The sequence below is a fragment of the Pipistrellus hanaki genome (assembly GCF_964339955.1).
Source record: "Pipistrellus hanaki genome assembly, chromosome: 14".
NCBI lineage: Eukaryota > Metazoa > Chordata > Mammalia > Chiroptera > Vespertilionidae > Pipistrellus > Pipistrellus hanaki.
Genome location: NC_140516.1, coordinates 35,412,126 through 35,434,873, shown reverse-complemented (window position 1 = coordinate 35,434,873; position 22,748 = coordinate 35,412,126). Strand labels below are relative to the sequence as shown.

The 22,748-nt window shown below is 46.0% G+C and overlaps 2 protein-coding genes across 2 annotated transcripts in view; both read left to right on the top strand.

The window, feature by feature from the left end:
• The window catches only part of TM9SF3 (transmembrane 9 superfamily member 3), a 181,206-nt gene that overhangs the window by 111,341 nt on the left and 47,117 nt on the right, over positions 1-22,748 (top strand). The gene's annotated exons all lie outside the window — the stretch shown is intronic.
• Positions 1-22,748, top strand: part of PIK3AP1 (phosphoinositide-3-kinase adaptor protein 1) — a 90,927-nt gene that overhangs the window by 67,088 nt on the left and 1,091 nt on the right. Inside the window, exons 9-17 of the mRNA XM_084903512.1 lie at positions 2,178-2,273; positions 4,166-4,360; positions 5,487-5,552; positions 6,176-6,387; positions 7,732-7,804; positions 12,996-13,151; positions 16,732-16,802; positions 18,154-18,272; positions 22,402-22,748. The exon at positions 22,402-22,748 is cut by the window's right edge and continues 1,091 nt beyond it. Coding sequence (XP_084759638.1) covers positions 2,178-2,273; positions 4,166-4,360; positions 5,487-5,552; positions 6,176-6,387; positions 7,732-7,804; positions 12,996-13,151; positions 16,732-16,802; positions 18,154-18,272; positions 22,402-22,459 — 1,046 coding nt within the window. The 3' untranslated portion in view covers positions 22,460-22,748. The remainder of the gene's footprint in view (positions 1-2,177; positions 2,274-4,165; positions 4,361-5,486; positions 5,553-6,175; positions 6,388-7,731; positions 7,805-12,995; positions 13,152-16,731; positions 16,803-18,153; positions 18,273-22,401) is intronic.

Below are 22,748 nucleotides of genomic sequence, written 5' to 3'. Positions count from 1 at the left end.
TGGAAAGGTCAAGGAGACAGATGCTCCCCTCCAGCTCCTGGAAAGGGCTGTAGTCCTGCCAAAACCTTAAGATTATCCCAGGGAGAGCCATCTCAGACTTCTGAACTACCGGTCTGTACGATAATATGTTATGTTCTTGTTTTATGCCACTAAGCTTGTGGCAGTTTGTTACAACAGCAAGAAACCAATACACTATCTAGGCTGCCTCAATATAATGATAATGATTACCGCTAATATCTAGTGCCTGGCACTGTTGATAAGCATTTTATAAGCATTGTCTTAATTGGCATGTACAGTCTTCTTATGAGGTGGACACTGTTATTTATTCCCATTTTACAGATAGATACTGTTATTTATCCCTCACTTCATAGAAGCTCAGCGATAGCAAGTAACTTGCCCAAGGATGCAGAGCCAAGTGTCAGAACCAGTGCTTGAACCTAGGTCTCCAGGATACCAAAGACCATGTCTCATTCACAACCCTCATGTCCTGAACCACAGGACTCAAAAGGCATTTTTCATTGAAAAATATTCTTTCAAATATGTAACCATGGCATTGTTTTTAACAGCAAAAATGAAATGGAATCGTGAACAACAAAGAGTAGATCAATTGTGGTTTATTTAAAAACTAGTGGCCCGGTGCATGAAATTCGTGCATGGAGGGGGCATGTCCCTCAGCCCAGACTGCACCCTTTCCAATCTGGGACCCCTTGACAGTTGGACATCCCCCTCACAATCCGGGACTGCTGGCTTCTAACCTGCCTGCCTGATTGCCCCTAGCCACTTCTGCCTGCAAACCTGATCGCCCCCTAACCTCTCCCCTGCTGGCCTGATTGATGCCTAACTGCTTTCCTGCCAGCCTGATGGCCCCCAACATCCCTCCCCTGCTGGCCTGATTGTCCCCAAGGTTTTTATTAGTATAGATGGAACATTATGCAACAATTGGAAAGAATGTATGTGTTAGAACCACTTCTATCAGCATAGTACCATCTCAAAATCATAATAATATCATCTCAAAAACAAAACAAGAACTTGGTTTTTAGGTCACCCATGTAATTGGTTCATTATAAGGAGGAAGCACATTGACCTTTGGCTTTCATGATTAAGCATAAACCCATGGAGACGAAAACTGTGAAAACCATTCAATTACCACAGTAAATCCACTTAAACTCGAGCAACCAACAGTACAGTACTTTATGACTCTGAAATATGTGTTTTTGGAGTAAAAGTTCAGCCTGTGTTTAAAGTAGAGCTTTGATATTATCAAGAGGTTGTACTCACTATGTCATATTACACATTGACTGAGGACTTACTTGCTTAAGCAAAATATGTGGTTTGAAGTTGAATAGTATACTTTCAGAAAAAAATGGTTTGAATTTCATTATTATACACACATATACTGTTTCCTTACTACTTTGATCTTTGGGGACCAGTTAAAGACAACCTGGTGAATTTGTATGAGGAATTCTATGCAATTCTTTATATCACATTTCCAAAGAATACAAATTCACCAGATTGTATACTCTTCAACTTTAAACTATATTCATACCTTTTGAGCCCTGTGATCCAGGAAAGGGCCTGAGGATTGTGAATGTTGTTCCTCTTTATACTCCACATTTACTCTGTGTTCTTATGGAGTAGTTGGATGGATGGATGGATGGATGGATGAATCCCATATAATAAAAGTGTAATATGCTAAGTGCTGACCAATAGGTCGACTCAATCGCTTAACCAATTGCTATGATTTGCACTGACCACCAGGGGCAGATGCTCAGACTGGTAGGTTAGCTTGCTGCTGGGGTCTGGCTGATCAGGACTGGGTGAGAGGGTTGGACATGCCCTGAAGCCCTCCTCCAGTCCCTTCCTGACTGGCCAACCTTCTGTGGTCTCTATCCAGTCAGCTGTCCCCTTCTCCCCCCCATTGGGACTGAGCAAGATGGCCCTGATTGTCCCAATCACTGGTCAGGCCAAGGGATCCCACCCATGCATGAATTTGTGCACTGGACCTCTAGAGGATAGATAAGTATGACGGATAGGTGAGTAGATGAATAGATTAATGAATTATTGAATCTCTTGGTTCAAGATCTCTTGATTTGTTAAAATTTCTATATTTATCTGAAAAACCTCCTTGCTTATGTGGAAGAACAATTTATTACCTCTTAATCTCCTTTTCCTTCTAGATGTGGAAATGCTTCAGGCCAGTACATCTAGCCCAATCGCTGGAGAAAGTTTCTCCCGGGCCACTAAGGACTCTATAATCCGCAAGTTTTTAGAGGGTAAGTTGTAGCTATGAGCAGGGAAGCAAAAGAGAGAAAGAAAAACACATGGAAGACATTGCCTGGTTACGTCTGAAAGTTGCTCCACTCAAGAAATGGGTTTCCATGTACATGGCCTATGGGTGATTGAAGGCATTCTACCCCGCTGGCTCTCCCATCAGCGTGTCACATGGAGGCCAGAAGTTCCCACCACTGCAGCAGTTCATCTGGATTCACAAGTTGCCTTCAGCAAGACCCTTTTTTAAAATGCACATGTTTCTCTTTAATCAAAATTGATTGAGAACTTACTAGGAGCAAATCACTATTGTGGATGTTGGGCTGGGGGACACAAAGAAAAATAAGATTTGACTTACTTCCTCTCTGATGAAGGAGAATATAGGGGAATATGCACCACTGTTATTAAGTGGAGGCTGAATTGCAGAGTGGCTAAGAGCACAGCCTCAATCCCTCCTCGGTTTGCAGGGAAAACGTAGGCAAGTTACTCAACTCCTTTGTGTCTCTATTTCCCCAGTTGTAAAGTCAGATGAATGTTGTGAGAATTAAATGAGTTATTTTACATTAGGCCTCAGAGCAGGGCCAGAAATAGATCAGGTAATAAAGGTGTATTATTGTTGGTATTCTTTTCTTATCATTATTGAAGGTGTCAAAGGTGGAGGTGTTAAGTTATATGAGTAATCCCTTAACTCTGTTCAATCATTATAATTTATAATGGAGTCTATTGATCAAATAGATGTAGAAGGCAGGGTGCTAAGAATATAGGATGGGAAAAAATAGTTTTGACAGTAAAGAGCAAAGAAAAGTTGTATTAGTAGATAAATCACAGGGGAGTCAAGAGCAGTCTCCCCACTGCTCAGAAAATGCAATGAAAAATCCTTAATAAATACTAGATTAGAAATCTCCATAGGAAGGAGACCCAAGCTTCACTCATCCCTGTATCTCAATCAGGCATTTAATACAGATTTGTTGGCTGAAGGGTGCTAGAGAGAAGAAGGAAGGGAGAGGAAAGCCCCTACTATGTGTATACACTGAGCTGGGTGCTTTCCCTTTATTATCTCATGTTGTCCTCACAGTATTCCCGTGAGTAAGTCTCAGAGGGAAATCAGGCTCAGAGAACATGTTCCATGGTCACACAGCTCTCATGTATGAGGTGTGGCTGGCACACAGGTCGGCTGAGATTCCCGAGGACAAGAGGACCTTGTGTTTGGGTCTGAGCACAGTGCATTTCAGCCTGTTACCAGAAAGGAGGCAGAGAAAATCTGAGGGACAGAGGGCGGGTGGAAAGCTTCGGTCCTAAGTCTTTTGGTCACTGGGGAGCAGAGTGGCGGCAGAGGTTGCAAGAGAGGCAGGAGAGCTTGCTGGTTAGGAGCACAAGCTCTGGAACCGGTGTTCCTGGGCCCCCATCTGGCTCTAAGCGACTCTGAGCAAGTTATTTACATCCCCAAGACCCCAGGTTCTTTATCTGCAAAATAAGAATAATGATTACAGTGCCTCCATAGCGTTGTAATACAATCAAAGGAAATAATGTGGGTAATACACTTGGAGCAGTGCTGGGCACAGAGAAAGTCCTTGGGAGGGGTTTGCTGCAGTCATTTTGATGCTGAAGGTGAGGGTGCTGGAGCTGTTGGTGGGGAGGCCTCTGAGCCACCCTCCCAGTGCTGCCCAGACCCAGCTGTTGGTTCCCAGTGTCCTTGGGCTTTAGGGCTGTCCTCACCTTTCCTTAGTTCCAATGGGAAGAATAACTGAGTTTTGGCACTGATGATAAGAGCCTAGAGCTCACTTCCTTTTGCTGCGTTGATGGGGGCCAAGGAAGGTGACATCAGTGTTTTCTCAGTTGCTTTGCATGGAGTTGGTTCTCCACCACTGCTTCCAGTCACCTGTAACTCTGTTTCTAGGCAATAATGTGAGCATCGCCACTCTGGAGAAGGAGCAGTTCCATCAGGATCCAGAAGATGTTTATCACACAGTGGAAGATGATGAGGCCTTTGCCCTGGACCTGGCCAGCAGGCCCCCCGTCCCAGTGCCCAGGCCAGAGGCCAGTGCTTCTGGTGCTCACCAGGTGCCCGACAATGAACCGTACATTTCTAAAGGCAAGTTGTGGGGAGTGATGCCCTGGGGGGTATGCAGAGCTTCTCAGCAGGAAGGTCCTAGATCCTCTAGCTTCTGAATCAGCATCACTCGATGGTTTGAGGGTCTCCAACCAGCCCCAAGGGACAGTGTCAGAGCGTGAGGCAGATTCCAGAACTAGACAAGGGGCAATGATCAGATTCAGTTCTGGCCTCCCTGAAAGCATTTATACACAGTGTGGAGACAGAGGCACACAAGTTTCCTTCCACAAGACAAGAATCTACTTTATAAACTCTGAAATGCTATAGTGACATAAGTTTTGTTAAGTAACATGCCTAGGTATTACTGTCCTATTGGCATCAATTTCAAGGTTTAGATGTGAATAATGAGAATCAAAGCTATAATTGAGAACTCACATGTGCCAGGCATTTGTCTAAGTACTTTCCATGTATCAACTCATGCAATCCCCACAGCAACCCAACAAGGAAGATACTATTGTCATTCTCATTCAACAGACAGCAAAACTGAGGCCAGGAGAGATAGAGCTTAAGATCATGTGGCTCATAAGGGCAAGCCAGCATTTGAGTCCAGGGATTCTGGTGCAGAGCCCAGGGAGTCTTAACCACCACGCAGGCCACTAGGTGGACATCGGTCACTTTAGTTTTCCCTATTAGCCTCTATGGGTCTGCCACTCGTGAGTGACTTCATCTAAATTCCTTTGGAGCTCTGCACATTGCTTCTGTCCCACCGATCCGCGTTCTGTCTTATGCCACTCGTTGACATGTTAAGTGGCACTTTCTTTTATTTGTAAGCATCAAGGTGTTCCACAGCTAGCTTCAGGCATTCGGGGACCCAGTGCACATCGCTTCCATCGCCCTTCTCTGTAATGGCCTGGCTTTATCCTTCTGGGTTTGAGACCTTGTCTGCCTGGTTTGTCCTCAGCTCCGAATCCCTGCAACTTCTGCTCATTAGTTGCTCCTCTGAGAGTGTTGATTTACAGAACTCCATACATGGTCCAAGGAGTGAGGTCCTTATGATTATTAATTTTGTACAAGGTCTTGCTAATTTTTGCAAATGTATAAGACATTTTAAAGCCCTTTAGAAAGAGATCGGATTTGGCTTTTACCTAGAATACTGTTTATCTCACAGTTTTTGCAGAAAAAAGTCAAGAGCGGCCTGGGAATTTCTATGTTTCCTCAGAGAGCATCAGGAAAGGTAAGCCCATTGTCCTCAGCTCCCTTTTGTCCGACCTGAACTTCCAGCGGGGAGAAGCGTTAATGTTTCAGTGGTTTCCAGGTGTTACGGCAAATCCTTAGTTGGCGTCGATAAATAGGGAGATCCGGGAGATACCGTGGTGGAGCTGCCTGAGAATCCTGTACTGATGGGAAAGGGGAGGGAGAAGAGATTGGGGTGCCCACAAATATTGTACAAATTTGTCACACTAGGAATAGCAACACTCTAGAAAGTGTCTGTAACAGCAGACAAAAGGGAAGCCTGCAATCTCCCAGTGACAAAGAATTCGTCCAGAATGTCCCTGGTGCCTGGGCTGAGAGAAAGGCCCCTCAGTAATTCAGGTTTGAGGAGTTTCGTTTACTCATCATTCAGATTTCAGACCTCCCTAAAACATGGTGGTCTTTTCTACTTCCGTGTGATAAGCTTTGACGTTATTCGCTGCTTCCTTCTCTCCGATTCCACATCATCTGTGCCCCTTCCTGGTTTCACATGCAATTGTGCTTTTGAGAAGCGTCCTCTTGAGCCCAGGGCCAGCCTTGTTAACCCACTCATCCCTGACGCCCCAGCGGGGGAGCTGTCAAGCTGAGCTTTGCCTTCCTTTCCAGAGCCTCCTCCTCCCGTCAGACCGTGGCGAGACAGGCCCCCGTCGAGTATCTACGATCCTTTTGCTGGGATGAAGACGCCAGGCCAGCGGCAGCTCATCACCCTCCAGGAGCAGGTGAAGCTGGGCATCGTCAATGTGGACGAAGCTGTGCTCCACTTCAAAGAGTGGCAGCTCAACCAGAAGAAGCGGTCCGAATCCTTTCGCTTCCAGCAGGTAGCTGGCTCCGGAAGGAACTGGTTTCGTGTCTGTGTCTCCTAAACAGGAGTGGAGGGCTGGGCCCACAGCTGTCTTTTGTGCATCTGCCACTGAGCCCCTGAGGTGGGGCTGTTTGAGTGTTGTTGTGAGTCAGTACGTGTGTGGCTCGTCACCTGTAACCACCATGGCTCCCTGGCGGAGAGCTGGATGGCTTTTCTGGTTGTCGCCAGGCTAGAGATCAGGAACAAAGACTCAACTGTAAACCCCAAATCTGCGGCTGTGGCTTCCCTCCGCCTGGGGCCTTTTGCTGTTGCTTTCCAGCCTTTTCTTTTCAGAGTCTCTGTCTCTACTCCTAGTGGCAAGACTCCTACAGAACTATCACACTTTAGAACTCAAAGAGAACTTGGAAAGCTCCCAAGAAATACGATAAAATAAGTCATAGATATAAAACCGCCCAAGTTAAAACACACACACACACACACACACACACACACACACACACACAACTTCCAGCGCTTCCCTTCTGCTCCGTGGGCCAAGCTTAGTCTCTCAGTCACCATCACAGCCCAACCCACCTTGCAGTGTGGCCTCTCCCATGTGAACCTTCTGCATGTCCGGATGTTAGTCTGGGGGGCATTTTCCCTAGAATGTGCAGACTCTTCACTTCCAGTGTCTGTTGTTTATTGACTAAAGGAACAACAAATTTCCACCCTCACATGTCCATTCAACATTTATTGAATGACTATAATAGACCTGATTGCAGAATTACAGAAAGATGCAGGATCTGATCTCACTCTTTAAGAGTTCACAGTGTCTCTGAAGAAACACACACACACACACACACACACACTCAGCATAGCCCAGTGCCAGATGGCATGGGCAGTCACAAAGGACCAGAGCAGAGTAGGAAGGCTTTAGGGAGAAGGGGAGCCTTGACCCAGGCCTGCAACAGAATGATGGAAAGCAATCGATGTCCTTCAAGGTCAGGGGAATCAGAACACAATTTCTGAGGCAGGAATGTGATGTGTGTGGAGTGTTTGTGAGCAGGTAGCAGACCAGGTTGGCTAAGGGGCATTCAAGGAGGATGGTAGTGGACTATAAGGCTGGGAAGGAGCTGGGAAACGGGGGGGGGGGGGGATGGGAGACACTTTATGGTGGACTCTCTTTTCTTCAGGCACCGCTTCTAAGTGTACTTAGAATTCTCTGGGGGAAGATTGCAAATGCACTCAGCCTCATTTGCATGTTGAAGATATTATTGCAATGCGATATATCTTACAAATAGCATAAAATCAGAAGGAAACTCTAATGCCTGGAGGGTATAACTGTGATGCATACTTTAAAAACAAACTGATTTTTCCCCAGGAAAATCTTAAACGGCTAAGAGATAGCATCACCCGAAGACAGAGAGAGAAGCAAAAAACAGGAAAGCAGACAGGTATGTGGCTCTGGGGGTGAGGGAGTTTGCTGCTTGCCCAGCACTCGTCAGCCTGTTTACATATCCAGGTCCCCCGCTAGACTGTGATGTCTTTTGGACAATGGCTTCGCCTTTTAGTTCTCTATGCCTAGTACCTGGGACATAAGACATGCCAGTCAGCAAGTGAATGAATGGATGGCTTGAGCTCTGCATCCCTCTACCCTCCCACTCCAAGAGGGCGATTTCTCCCCAGGCACCAACTCTCCCCTGGGCATCCAGGAAGATACGGGTTTTGTGCAGAGAAAGGAGAAAATCCTGCTTGCATGCTGCCTGTTTTAGTTCAAGCAGGGAATTGTGTCATCGGTGTCCACACCACACACTGCGTCAGAAGCCCAGGGCCCACGCCGAGCAGGGCTCCTGCTGGGTGTCATGGCCATGAATCCCAGTGCACACTGAGGACCAGGCCCCTCTGTTCCCCTTGACTCATCCTCCATGTGGCACCAACACCCTGCTAGGAGTGGGAATTTGCTCACACTGCATATTCCCCTTGAGAACCTGTGGCAGGTGGTTTCTCTGTGGTTTGCTCTAGCCAGCCTTACACCGAGAGGAGCTGGCAAAAAAAAAAAAAAAAAAAAAAAAAAAAACCTCCCAGGGTCTCCCAGATCTTGAATGGAGCCTCATTACATAAAGAGACAAATCTTTTCCAGCTGCCACCAGCAGCCTAGTGAGTATTAATGATTTTTAATATTTGGGAGAAGAAGGGTATAAACAGCTTTTACCCATGGTAGAAGGTCAGAGAGGTCATCCTGATGATTTTAAAAATATGCTGCCACTAGTTAAGTCCATACATGTCTGTCCTGCTGGTGAGAGGAGGAGAAAGGAGAAAAGGCAGAAAATCTGATTCAAGATCTGCTAGTCATCCTTGGATTGGACAGAGGGTTCTGGGTAGTAAAGGGACTGAGGTGCTTTTTCTTTTTCTTTTTTTGGTAATCCTCACCTAAGGTTATTTTCCATTGTTTTTTTTAGAGAGAGTGGAAGGGAGAGAGAGAGACACACACAGAGAGAGAAACATCAATGTGACACATCCATTGGTTGCCTCCTGCACATGCCCCAACCAGGGTTGGGATGAAGCCTGCAACTTAGGTGTGTGCCCTTGACAGGAATCAAACCCAGGACCCTTCAGTCGACGGCTGACACTCTATCCACTGAGCCAAACCGGCTAGGGCAGAGGTGCTTTTTAAAACTAGAATGCATGAACTCAACAATGGAAGCCTTGGTTAAATGGAGTGTTCAAGCTTTTAAATATAGACAGCATCGAGAAAGCTGCAATTTGGCGATGCACGAGGGGCAAAAGAGCCAGGGCATTCAGACACTGGCTCCCACGTCTTTGGTGGAGGCCTGCTGGGGTGGGGATGGGGGCCCTGCAATCTGGCTACCAGAGGAAGCCTTGGCAGGTGGGAGTCGGACCCTGCACTGGACGGTGTGGCCCAAAGGCTTCAGAGCACCTGTCAAAGAGAAGGCATTATCTGTGGTTGAGTAAATATGATCTATTAGTTATCTCCATAAAACTCAATTACAAATATATTTAGTAACGTACTAACTGGTAATTGCCTATTCTAGGGATTTTCACACTGTGTGCACACTTGTGGGGATGGGGGATTGGGGTTGGGGGTGGAGTGGGCGATGGGGGAGGAGATTAGGATTGGGACAGAGTTTAAGGCCACTTACTCTGCTTCCACCATCACCGCTCCTTTAAGAAATGTGTTTTCTACACTGAGCTTCCATTTTCCCTAGCCTAGAGGAAAGAATTCTGCTTCCCAAAAACCGAAAAACCATTTGAAAACCATTGGCACAGAATAACATTGATCTATAGGAAAATGAGGGTTGAGGGATGGCATTTCTGATTAAAGGACATTTTCCAGAAATGGAGCCCACTTTAGACACAAAGACTGCCTCTCTCCATTTAGAAACTTCATTTGCTTTAGAAAATAAAAACAATGATCCTTTTTCTTTAATTTGGGTTGGCACAGCATGAATAATTAAAAAGTAAGAATTTGTTCATAATAACTTGCCAGCCTTTCTTCAGCCCTATGGAGCTATGTTGCTCTTACGTTGATGGTGTAGGAGAGCAGAAGAGGGCTGGCGTGGCTCCAGATTTGTTGAACACCCGGCCCCACAGAGAAGACAATCAATATTTGTGTTCTGGGTGTGACTGTGGCCGGTGTGGGGCAGGACCAAGAGCCGCAGGCTGGGTCCCAGGAGACTGAGTTCTGATCCCCACGTGGTCACTGGAGCATTTTATAACCCAGGACAATTCCTTGATCCCCCCCTGTGCTTCAGTGTCCTCACCCATGGCCACACCTGACTGACTTCCTTACTGGAGAAGTGGTGACGTTCACAGGAGGTTTAATAACACATGTGAACGCACTTTTGGGAAAGTCCTATGCAATCTAGTAATGATAACTAGCATTCCTGGCATTGTTCCTTTGTTCAAAGACTGTCCGGATTTTGTAGACATTTAGACTGGCTCTACTTGATTTTTTTTTTTTAACATTTGACTCCCTTCCTCCTCCCTCCCCCAACCTATTCTACTTTTCTTCCTTCTAGAATTGGTTGAGAGTGGAATATTGCTTCATTGAAGTGAGTGAAGCAAACAGGAGCCTCCCTTTAAAAGATTGTTGTTTAAAAAAACCATGCCAGGGCCCAACCAGTGTGGCTCAGTGGTTGAGTGTCCACCTGTGAACCAGGAGGTCCCGTTCAATTCCTGGTCGGGGTACATGCCCAGGTTGCCAGCTCCATCCAATAGGGGGAGTGCAAGAGGCAGCTGATCAATGATTCTCTCCCTTTCCCTTCTTCTCTGAGATCAAGAAAAAAATAATATAAACAATAACAACAAAACATGCTAGGTCAAAGCTGAGAGAGGCAAAAAAAGTGAGACAGTTATTTGGACTTTAAAAACCCATAGGCTCACACCCATAGGCGGGTTCCAAGTGTGGGTGGGTGCTTCCACCATTCAGTTGTAACCAAGAGAGCCGAGGAGGTGAAAAAGATGTGTGCTACGCAGAGACCTGGAAAGCGGGTTTAATACTAACACCAGACACGGCACATGGAACTGGAGTCTCTAAAATGAGGAGAGCTTGTGACTTCACAAACCAACAATGCACCTTTTTTTTCAATCCTCACCTGAGGATATGATTTTATTGATTTTTAGAAAGTGTGGAAGGGAGATAGATAGATAGATAGATAGATAGATAGATAGATAGATAGAAACATTGATCAATTGCTCTCACTGGGGATCGAACCTGCAACTTAGGTATATGCCCTGACCAGGAATTGAGCCTGCAACCTTTTGGTGTACAGGAAGACACTCCAAGCAACTGAGCTACCAGCCAGGGCCAACAATGCACCTTTTCAATATTCTCGGTGCAGAATGTTTGTCATCCACTTGGTCTATCCTGTCTTCACACCAGCTCTTTCATGCTGCTCTAGCTTATCCATGTGCCCTTACTGGCAGACTTCTGGCTTTGGCAAACAGAGCCACCTCTACCCTTGGACTCCCTGAATGAACTTCCTGCTATGCCTATCCCACAGAAGAGTGGGGCGGAGGAGGAAGTGGTACCTGGAAGATAAGGTGCCACGTACACCTGAGCTTGCACCTCTCCCCAGAGGTCTTGCCTCATGCAGCTAGCGGAGCTCACCTGGCATTTACACTTCCCTAGGGAGGAAGCTAGTGCTCCACCTATAGGTGTTTTATTCTGCTCAGACAGCACAAATTGTTTTCTGGGCATATAACCAGGGGTGGAAATCTAGGGAGAAATAAAGATCAACCACTAGGCAGGGCGAAGCCAATAAAAAGATCAGGTCAGCCCTGGCTGGTATTCTCGGTGGTTAGAGCCATGGCCTACACACGGAAAGGTCTCGGGTTTGATTCCCTGTCAAAAGGCACATACCTGGTTTGCAGGTTTGATCCCCAGCCCCAATCTGGGAGTTTGAAGGAGGTAGCCAATCAGTGTGTCTCTCACATAATTTTTTTTTTTTCCTTTCTCCCTCTCCCTACCTCCTTTCCACTCTCTCTGAAAAGCAATGGAAAACATATCCTTGGGTGAGGATTTAAAAAACAAAAGAGAGAGAGAGAACAGGTCAATGCTTTGCAGGGCAAAGAAATAACCTCTCTTTCTGAATCTGTGGTGTCAAACCATCATCAGTCTTGCAAGTGTGAGAATATTTCTCAGGCCATTGGGCCTCCTTTCACAACTCTCTGTTGTCAGTTGTGAGCCCCCCTCCCATTGTCCATCATTTATTCTGGGATTGAGAGGCAATGTGAGTAGTGTGAAGAGCCTGAACTTGGGAGTCTGCTTCGAAGCCCAGCGGTCCCACTTACCAGCTGTGTATTGGGAGCATGCTGCCTCACTTGCCTGTGCCTCAGTTTCTGCTGGGAATGGTGACAGTAGTGTTTATTTCATGATGCTGAGAGGTTTCAAGGAGCTAAAAAGATGGCTGCTCTTAGAATTCTACCTAACATTGCCCGGTCAGCATCTCAGCTGTTGGGCATCAACCTATGAATCAGGAGGTCATGGTTTGGTTCCTAATCGGGGCACATATCCAGAATGCAGGCTAGATCCCCAGTGTGGGGAATGGAGGGGGGGAGGAGGGGAGCAGCAGATCAATGATTCTCTCTCATCATTGATGTTTCTCTCTCTCCCTCTCTCTCCCTCTTTGAAGTTAATAATAGTAATAATAATAATAATAATAATAATAATAATAATAATAGAATTCTACCTAATGCACAGGATAACCTATTATTAGAACCAATGATGTGCACACCCCCTCCTCAAAAAGGGAACTAATTCAGAGAGGTCAACTGAATGACTCCCGTTCCATAGCCGGAGCCCCAAACCTTTCCCTAATCAAATATTCTTTCCACTACCCGGGAAGGAAGCACTTCCCTGCTGTTTCTCACATCCCTCAGCTCTCTCTTTTGCTCCCCAACAATGGCCACACGGGATTCTGTTGGAGTTTCAGTAATGAATTGGGCAGAAGCCCATCCGTTCTCCCTCCTCTTCCTCTCCTCTCTTCTCTCTTCTCTCCGCTCGCTCTCCTCCAGACACCGTCCAGGTTCAGCTGAGGGAGGCAGATGGAGAGGGAACAGCCAAGCAGTTTGGTAAATGACAGTCTAGCGCTTGAAGCTTATCCCGTTTTCCTCCCATTCCAGCCTTGGAGATCACCGTCCCAATTAGGCACTCACAGCTGCTGCCCAGCAAAGTGGAGATTGGAGTCTATGAGAGTGGCCCCAGGAAAAGCGTGTTCCCCCCAAGGACGGAGCTAAGACGAGGAGACTGGAAGACAGACAGCACCTCCAGCACAGCGAGTGAGCAGGCTGAGCCTGGTGGGGGTAGGGAGGGGGAGAAGGTTCTTTCACAGCTGACTCCAGCTGGCTGGCGCCTTTGGCCTCTGCCACAAGCTCTGTGATGAGCCCGCACATCTCAGTAGGAGCCTGCTTTGGGTTTGGGAGGTGTAAGAAATGGGGGCATTTAACCTGTGAGTTTCACCTTTTCTTCAGGGACCAAAGATCCATTACACAAATACTCCCTACAGCCAGGTTGCATGATAATGGCTACCCTAGTCCTTTTATATAATAAATAGAAAAATCTAGTAGAATACTAGTTAACGTTGAGCATTTACTACATGCTAAGTCTCTTCACTAGCTTCTTTCATTTAATTATCATCATGACTGCATGGGAGGAGACCGGAGGCTATGTGCCTTGCTCTCCGTTACATAGCTGGTAAGTGGTAGAGCTGGGATTTGAACTCAGGTAAGCTGGTCCAGGGCCAAGACTTTAACCATTATTCTTTTTGAGTCCTTAATCGTGTTAAGGAGAGGGAAAGGGCACAGAGTCAAAACCATTAGAAAACAATGGACTCAAATTTGAGAATTCCAACTAAATGGGTGAGGATTTAATTAGGAGATGTCTTCCTTTTGGCTGGAAGGCTTGAATCGGCGCCTGATTGCAGCAGACAATAGGCGACATTGTGCAGGCAGGAGCTGGGGACTTTGTTTCCACATCCGGGGAGGTGCTAGCCGACTTCACCACCCCAGTAGAGGAGTTTCCTTCAGTGTTATCAGCACAGCTAGGAATGCCAGGAAAGAGCCAGGGGCAAGCTGAATTTCAGGACTCCAATCTCCTAAAATGTCAGGCATTGGCGTTGGATGTTGGAACAGAATGTCAAGCAACAGAGGTATGATGGGGGCATGCTGCCTCACTTCTCCGTGCCTTAGTTTCTGTTGGGAATGATGGCAACAGCGATTATTTCATCAGGTACAGGAAGATCATTGAACCCAAGGGTTCTTGATCTTTTCTGCATCACCAACGCCTTGGTGGATCTGATACCTGCTCTTGATGCACTTCCTGAAAAATGAGTATGCACTCGAGGGCGCACACACAGACACACAGACACGCACTTTTGCTCACTTTTAGGTCAAGAACCTCTGAACGAGTTTCCCTCCTTACTTTATAGAGTATTTGCAATCCAGAAAAGGAAAGAGTTTTGCCCACGGTCACACAGCCAGTGAGTGGCAAAATGGAAGTGGAAGCCAGCTCCTCTCAGGTTAACGTTCCTGCCACTATTACCTGTCAAAACAGACCCAAAGTATACCACATGACCACATGGGAAGTCTAGACTGGACAGAGAGAACTTCCACTTACATTATGGGGGGTGATAATGCATATCTAAAATCCCCTTAAGGCAATTTAGAGAATTCTGACAAGTTCAGAAATGAGAGATTTTTTTCAGTAATCCCAGGTGATGGAGGAAACAAGGGCACATGGCCCATCCCTCAGATATTTCCTGGAGGACAGAAGTGGTACAAACCCTCTCAGGGTGAGGGCAGTCCATTGTAGGGGAGGGGGAGGAGAAATTTAACAAGGCAAAGGCAAAGTACAGATTAATTTTAAAGGCTTTATGCATGTGCTTTACTCTGAGTTAGTTTGGGGTTAGGTGTTGTAGTGTAACCCCCATCTTACAAAGGACGCCTCAAAAAAGTCGAATTATGGAGTCATTTATTAAAGTTTGGGGGCATACAAGGGGCTAAAGCTCCAAATCTTACAGCCCCGAACAGCTCGCCACTTCTGGCTTACATTGGCAGGATATCTCAAAAGTATCGATTATATCTTTGGGTCTGGGATGAGGAACTTGTTTCTTGAAAAAGCATTTTTACAGAAGCAGAATTTGAGCAACTTAGTGATCTACGAATCATTGAATCAACAGAAACACATTATCTGGGACTGACCACCTGGACAATTTAGAATAATTGTGCTGTCCAGATTCTGGGATCACTGAGTCAACGGGAATGCACTGTCAGTAGCTACTAAGGCAATTTCGGGTAATGGAACTGTCTTGGGTCCCAGGAATGTGCTTCGGTGACCAGTGAGATCACAATCAATGGGATATTCAAACCATCATCAATGGAGTATTGAGAGAGCATACATAAGTTCAGAAAGTCAAAATAATTTTTAAATGAGTACAGAACCCAAAACAGCAAGGTTAAAATATTAAACAGCAATTTTTACCCAACTATGGAAGCAACATAAACGGTGCTTCTTACCTTGTGCAGTGGTTTATGGCCTAGGGATGGCTAGCTCATCTGGCTAGAAAATGTTATTAAGAGATACTGATGGATTTTACCCTACCCTGTGGCTATAGACTGCATCCAGTCCCTTGTTAGATAGTTCCAGTCGCCTATTGCTATGTAACGCACCACCCCAAACACAGGGGCTTGTAACGAACATTCATTTGTGAAGGAGGCTGAGGCCCTCACCCTCTGCAGGCTGATGACTTGCTTGCCCACATTCCCCTTGGATTGTACAATTGTGATACATGCACATGTTTGACATAATTTCTAAATAGAAAACTTCAGCAACAAAACTTGTTTTCAGCTTTCAGAAGTAGCCCGAACAAGTGAAAAATAGAGCATCTCTGCTTCCCTGTCAAATCAGAGCGCTAGTACCACATAGCATTTTCATAGAGGTTAAGTAATGTTTTTATAGCACACTAGAGGCCTAGTGCATGAAATTTGTGCACTTGGGTGTTCCCTCAGCCTGGGGGAGAGGGGACTCTCACTGTGCAGGGGCCTTTGGGGGATGTCTAACTGACATCCTTAATGCTGCTGCACAGGTGGGAAAGCCTCCCACCACTGAACCTGCACTCGTCAGCCATGAGCCCAGTTTCTGGCTAAGCGATGCTCCCCCTGTGGGAGTGCACTGAAAACCAGGGGGCAGCTTCTGCGTTGAGGGTCTGCCCCCTGGTGGTCAGTGTGCATCATAGTGACTGGTTGTTCTGCAGTTCAGTTGATCTGCATATTAGCCTTTTACTATATAGGACTAGAAGCCCGATGCACGAAGATTCATGCTAGAATGGCCTTTCCACTCTGGCTCAGCCCCTTTCCATTCAGGCCCCAGAGCCACCTCTTTCCACTCCTAGAGCCACCTCTTTCTGCTCCAACCCTGTCTTCCCACGTTACCCAGAGGCCCTGAGAGACCAGGGGTGGAGCAGAACACCTTACCTACCCCCATCACTCAGTGCCTGTGTATGCAAATCAACTGCCATCTTTGTTGTGTTAATTTGCATACCACTCCTGATTGGCTGGTGGTGTAGCAGAGGTACAGTCAATTTACATGTTTGTCTATTAGTAGGTAAGATAATGTATGAGAAGCCCTCTGTAAATGGTAGTTGTAAAGCAAAATATGTAATAAAAAGGTGAACCATTTTGTTTTATACTGAAAGAAAAACTGACCTCTAGTAAAATGGCTTAAGATGGCAACATTTGAAAACCCGTATATTCGCAGCTTATGTATTGTTGCTATGGGTAAAAATAAATACATGCTAGAGTTGTGCAATGTATTTCAGCCTGAGGGAATGTAAGGTCCTTCTGATTTTGTTTTTACCCTCAGGCAGCATGAGTAACCGATCTAGCACTCGGAGCCTCCTCAGTGTGAGCAGCGGGATGGAGGGGGACAATGAGGTAAGTGAGAGCCGAGACCCCCATCTGTCTAGTCCTACGGGTCATTTCATTGCAAGAAATAGAAATCCAGGTGAAAGAAGCCAGACACAGAGATCACATATTGTGGGATTCCATTTCTATGAACTGTCTTGAATGGGTAGGTCCATGGAGACAGAATGCAAATTGGTGGTTGCCAGGAGCTGTGGGGAGGGAGAAATGAGCAGAACTGGCTCAAAGGGCACAGTGTTTCCTTTAGGGGTGATGAAAATGATTTGGGATAGAGGTAGTTAGTGGTTGCACAATATTATAATATACTAAATGCCACTATGAGCTGCTGGCTTTATAAAGGCTTCATTTACTCTTAGAATTTCATCTTAATAAAAAGAGGAAAGAAGGTGGAAAGGAAAGAAGGGAGAGAAGGAGTGAGGGAGGGAAGGAAGAAATCCACTCAGGCTGGTTAAGCCAAAGGGGCATCTATGAGAAGGAGCTGATGAGTCTCCCGGGAATCAGGCACAGTGATTACAGTTTGGGGCCTAGATCAGAAGTGGCGAGATGCTAGAGCCAATGTCACTGGTCTGTTTCTCAGGGCCACAAGCTCTATAGTCTCTACTTCTCTGTGGATATCTGCTCTCTTTTCTCAAAGCTCCCAGGTCTTTTCTGCCTCCACAGCTAGAGTGGCAAATATTCCCTTGAGGTCATAAGACCTCCCAGCAGGGAGTAGCTCATGGTTCTGACTCAGGGACCAGGGGCTGGGACAAGTGGTAGTGGTCACATGGGAAAGGATCACCCAGGAGACTCCTCAAGAAAGGGTCCTAGGAGTGGGGCCATCCCTTCAGTGCACAGCTATGGGTTTTACCCTGTGACGGTTCTGTTGTCCCCCAAAGGGACTTCTGTTTAAAAATAAAAATTCTCCAGCTCTATCTGCTTATATAGAGCAGTGCTTCTCAAACTTTAATATGCAGAAGAGTTGCCTAAGATCCAGTTAAAATGCAAGTTCTGATTGAGCAAGTTCGAGGAGCAACCTTAGATCCTGACATTTCTCACAAGCGTCCAGGTGATGCTGACCTGGATGGCCCAGGGACTGTGGTTGGAATAGCAAGGACCATTAATGGTCGTATGGGCCTGATTGTCTGCTGAGCGGCTCCACGAGTCAATGGGAAGCTGCCCTGCTTTTGCTGGGTTGATGATACGTTTGTGAATAACCGTCAGCCCAAGCCTGAGGAGGCATCGGGGCTTTGGGGATAGTGGTATATGTCCATCTGCCTTCCCTGATCTTGAAAATATGCTGGGAACTTACCACATGCTGGTTGCATGATGTAATTTTCACCAATAAGTCTTGTTTTTTTTGTTTTGTTTTGTTTTTTTGCTGTAGGATAACGAAGTCCCTGAGGTGACCAGAAGTCGGAGTCCAGGCCCCCTACAAGTGGACGGAGCACCCGCCCTGCCCCTGGACAGGCCCCCCAGGGTGCCGCCCCGAGCTGCCTCACAGAGGTAACATGGAAGCGGATAGGAAAGCTTTCCCCTCACTTTCTGAATCTTGTTTAAGTTGTTAATTTAAGTGGCTCATCAGAATGGAATTTAGAGATGGTTTGTTTGTTGACCCATCCCGGTTGCAGAGTAGGGCATCGGAGAAAGAGGGGCCAGGAGGGAACCCTGATGCTCTTCGTGGTGGAAGGTAAATCCCAGGGGAGAGGAGGAGCTTGGGACATCTAAGATGACCCAAGAATGACTGCCTGCTTTTGTCCTATTTCCGTGTGGACGCTTCGTTAATTTAGGCCATGCTTTATGCAGTCGCACACACTTTTAAGAGCAAATGAAATATTTCATCAATGAAATACATTGGCACACGTCCACTTTTTTTACTAATTTGTATTTATTTTGTTAGCGTTTAGCTCCCTACTAACTAATTCCCTTGGCCGTATTGTGGAGACGGTGCCTTTTGGGAACCAGGAGGCAAGATGGAATCGGGAATGACAACTAAGGGGAGAGGCAGCATGGTATGGTGACGAGGAGCATGGCTCTAGTAGCATGCTACCTGGAGACAGGTCTTCTCTGGCTGTCACTTGTGAACTTGGCTGAATGAATTAACATTCATGTGCCTCCCCTTAATTTAACCATTCTTGCCTCCCACGCAGCTCCCACATCCAGCGTGTCTCCAGGCCCTGTCCGTTCCGCTACCCTTTCAGCTCTCAGAGGCAACCCTCCTCTCTGTCTGCCAGGACCTAAGTGCATCCACAGAGGCCCGTAGTTATCTCTCTGCCTCCAGCTGGTCCCTCCTCCACACTGCAACCAGAGTGCACTTTCTAGAACAGAAATAGCTGATGATGTCATATAGGCTTTCACATTTAATTCTGTATTTGTTAGCAAGCTCCAGTCTCCCTCTAGCCTTAAGTCCCACCCTCCCTGCTGTATTCACCAAGGCTCCACCCCTTAAAAATTCCCAGGGAGCTGTGCCAGTTTGTACCATTTCTTTGTTCAATCTGCTCCTTTTCCCTGAAATGCTATCTTCAGTTCCTGCTTAGAAAATTCTGACACACGTTTTAAGATTCAGTCCAAGTACCTCCTCTCTGAAGCCTCCCCTGATGCTCTTGGGTGAACTTTCTTGTGATTTCCCAAACACCTCTATGAGACTTCATTCCACATGGTGGCCCATGTTTACATACCCGTCTCCTCAAGTCGATGGTGAACCTTGAGAGAATAGAAACTGTTTTTGATTTTAAAAATTTCCAATAGAGGTGTCATTACCTGTGTTTGGTAGGTTCAGAGAACTTGACCTTGTCCTTCAGACATGTGCATAAGTGTCTCTGCTATATGATTTCCCTGGTCATCACACTCAGTAGAATACTGACTTTCCTATTGTCATTCTCACCTATGACATTCTCAGCACTGTGAGTATGGAATCTATGCCCATTTTACTTGCTGTTATTTCATCCCATATCCAGGAGTAAATGAATAATAGATATTTATCTATTATAGAAAGGAAGGAAGGAAGGAAGGAAGGAAGGAAGGAAGGAAGGAAGGAAGGAAGGAAAGAAGGAAGAAGTGGTATCATCTGACTGTCCTCTGGCTTTCTCCTATAAGCCCACAGTTCATAGGGTAGCCTGGGGAGATGGAAGGGGATCTGCCCATTTGTTTTCTCTGGATAAAGAGACAACCACATAAAACCAGCTACTCCCAGGGGCCACAGCAGGACCTCCTGAGGATATCTGTGGTTATTTTTTCCTACTTCTGCCTCTCTCTGTCATTCCTGAGAGAGCCTTTCTTTTCCCATTCTTGCCATTTCCTTGACCTATACAAAACGTGCCTTCAAAAGACATTTAGTAAATATTTACTCATTGATTCATTTAATCCTCAAGTACACAACTCTAGGGTAGCAGAGTTCAATAGCAGCGCCTGACAAAGCTTTCTTTCTTGACTTACTGACTTGCTTCCAAGAGAATTGATATTGGGTCTAGAGTACACATGTGGAAATGCCACCTGCAATCGTTGCCCCTGTTTGTAAAATGACCTACCCAAGTCTATCTGGAGTGTCATTTAGGACTATTCAGAAAGCATCCAGAATAACAGGGAAGGGGGGGCTTTAGGAAAGCAAATGTGGCGTTGGGATAACACACCCAGTGATCCCATGAGGAAGGCGTTGTGAGAAGCAGATCAGAAATTCTCACTTCTTCTCTCAAGGGTCCTTCCAGCTATAGTGTGTCTGCTCCCTGGCTGCATATTTGAATTCCTGGTGTTTTACAATAAAGGTTTTGTCATTATTCAGGTATGGCAAGTCAACAGATCAGGGATGACTGCTGTTGAAAAGACAGTTTGCTATACTCACAGATCCCAAGGGGGTGGGGGTGGGAGGCACTGGGTTATCCTGTTTCCCCGAAAATAAGACAGTGTCTTATATTAATTTTTGCTCCCAAAGATGTGCTAGGTTTTATTTTCAGGGGATGTCTTATTTTTCCATGAAGAAGAATACGGTACACATTTATTATTAAATGAAAATAAAGGAAATTTATTACCTGTATATGGTATGGTAGTACGGTAGTTGTCAACACAGACCAGACAAACTGTGAATCCTACAGTATCAAGAATTTACTCATTTATTCAATGACAATCATGTCATCATCTTCTGGAATATCATCATAACAATCCAATTCTTGAATTTCCTGGTGAATTTCTTGTGACTCCATTTCTTTCAGAATCAGTGGACCAAATCTCTCATGTTTAGCCTAGGGGGGCCTTATTTTCAGGGGATGCCTTATATTTCACTCAGAAGGAAACTTGTAAGTAGGTCTTATTTTCGGAGGATATCTTATTTTCAGGGAAACACGGTAGTCAGGAGAATGGGAGGTGAGAAGAGCTTTTGTTGTGGTTTCCACAGGAAGGAACAGTGAGGTGGTTAGCAGATTTAGAATGAACTAGACTGAGCAATTTCAGCAGGCCTGGAGCAACGGGGCTGCCTCTAGTATCAGGCACCTAGCCCTGGGTGGTTAGGGTAGGTGGACAGTTCCCCCCTCCAGTTCTGGGTACTGCGAAAGGTGTGCTCCCTGGTACATTGTTTGCTGTCTCTAGGAATTAGTTTACCCTCCGAGGGGTGGCCTCTTCAGGCCCAGATCAGCAAGGCCCCAGGTGTTAAAGCAGGGGTCCTCAAACTTTTTAAAGTGGGGGCCAGATCACGGTCCCTCAGAGAGCTGGAGGGCCGGACTATATGAACTACTAATTCCTACTGTAACACCTCTGCTGCACTCACTGCCCAAAAAACCTGGCGGGCCGGATCAGACTCCTCTGCGGGCCGCATGTGGCCCTCGGGCCGTAGTTTGAAGACCCCTGTTAAAGCATCAGAAAACAAAAGCTTGGTTGATACCACTGGTTGGGGAGAGATACTATTAAAATGTTCTGATGCTTGAGCCCAGTCCTCTAGAGATGATGATGGAATGGGTCTGGGATAGAGCGTGGGGACTGGTATTGTTTAAAGCTTGACTGGTGATTCTAATGTGCAGTGAGGATGGTGAGCCACAGCCAGCATGCATGTCACTCGGAGGTCCCTATGTGTGGTCGGTTTCACTAATTAAGGAACATGTCCTCTGTATAACAGACCAGATTTGCAGCAAATCATGGATGCATAAGAACTACTTAATCAAATTCATTTTTAAATAGTTGCTTTACCTTTCTTTAAAAAAAAATATTATGCAGTAATTACAAAGGTTAAAGACTCTTCCATCTCAAATAAAAAAAAATACCTACTATAATTATACACATAGCACAGCACCTTATAAGATTGATTCCAAGAAATATCACGGTGCATTTTCTTTTTTCTTTAAATTGAACTTATTGGGGTGACACTGGTTAATGAAACTATACAGGTTTCTGGGGCACATTATACATCATCTGTATAATGTATCGAGTGTGTTCACCACCCAAGGTCAAGTCTCCTTTCATCACCATTTATCCCCTCTTTCCCTTTTCTTCCTCTCCCCAGCCCCCCTCCCCTCTGACAATCACTAAAACAGTTCCGGTGCATTTTCAACCTGGAGAGACCAATACTTTCTCATCCGCAGAGTTTGACGTAGGAAACCCTGTTCACATCACGATCTGCAAGGTCATGCTTTTGCTTTATCTTTCATGCCAGGCCTCCAGCCAGGGAGATCTTCCCGCCTCCTCCACCTGTTCCACGCAGAGGTCGTTGAAGCTGCCGACTCCGGGACTTCGATAATGATGTCTTCATGTGGCGTTTCATGGCGTGACTGCTGGCCTTGAGACCCGCTCTCATTACTGATATTGTTGCTGCCCTGCTGGATTGGGCTTTCCTTAAAGAAGATACTATTGAGGCACGGTGGAGGGAAAAACTGAGGGCTTCCACCACCATTGCCAAGTATATTGACCCATACCCTCCTTTGCCAAAAGGATGAAGACTTACTTAGTTGGGATACTTACCTCTAATTCGACGTGTTGGAAGCCTGAAAGATTGGTTAGGAA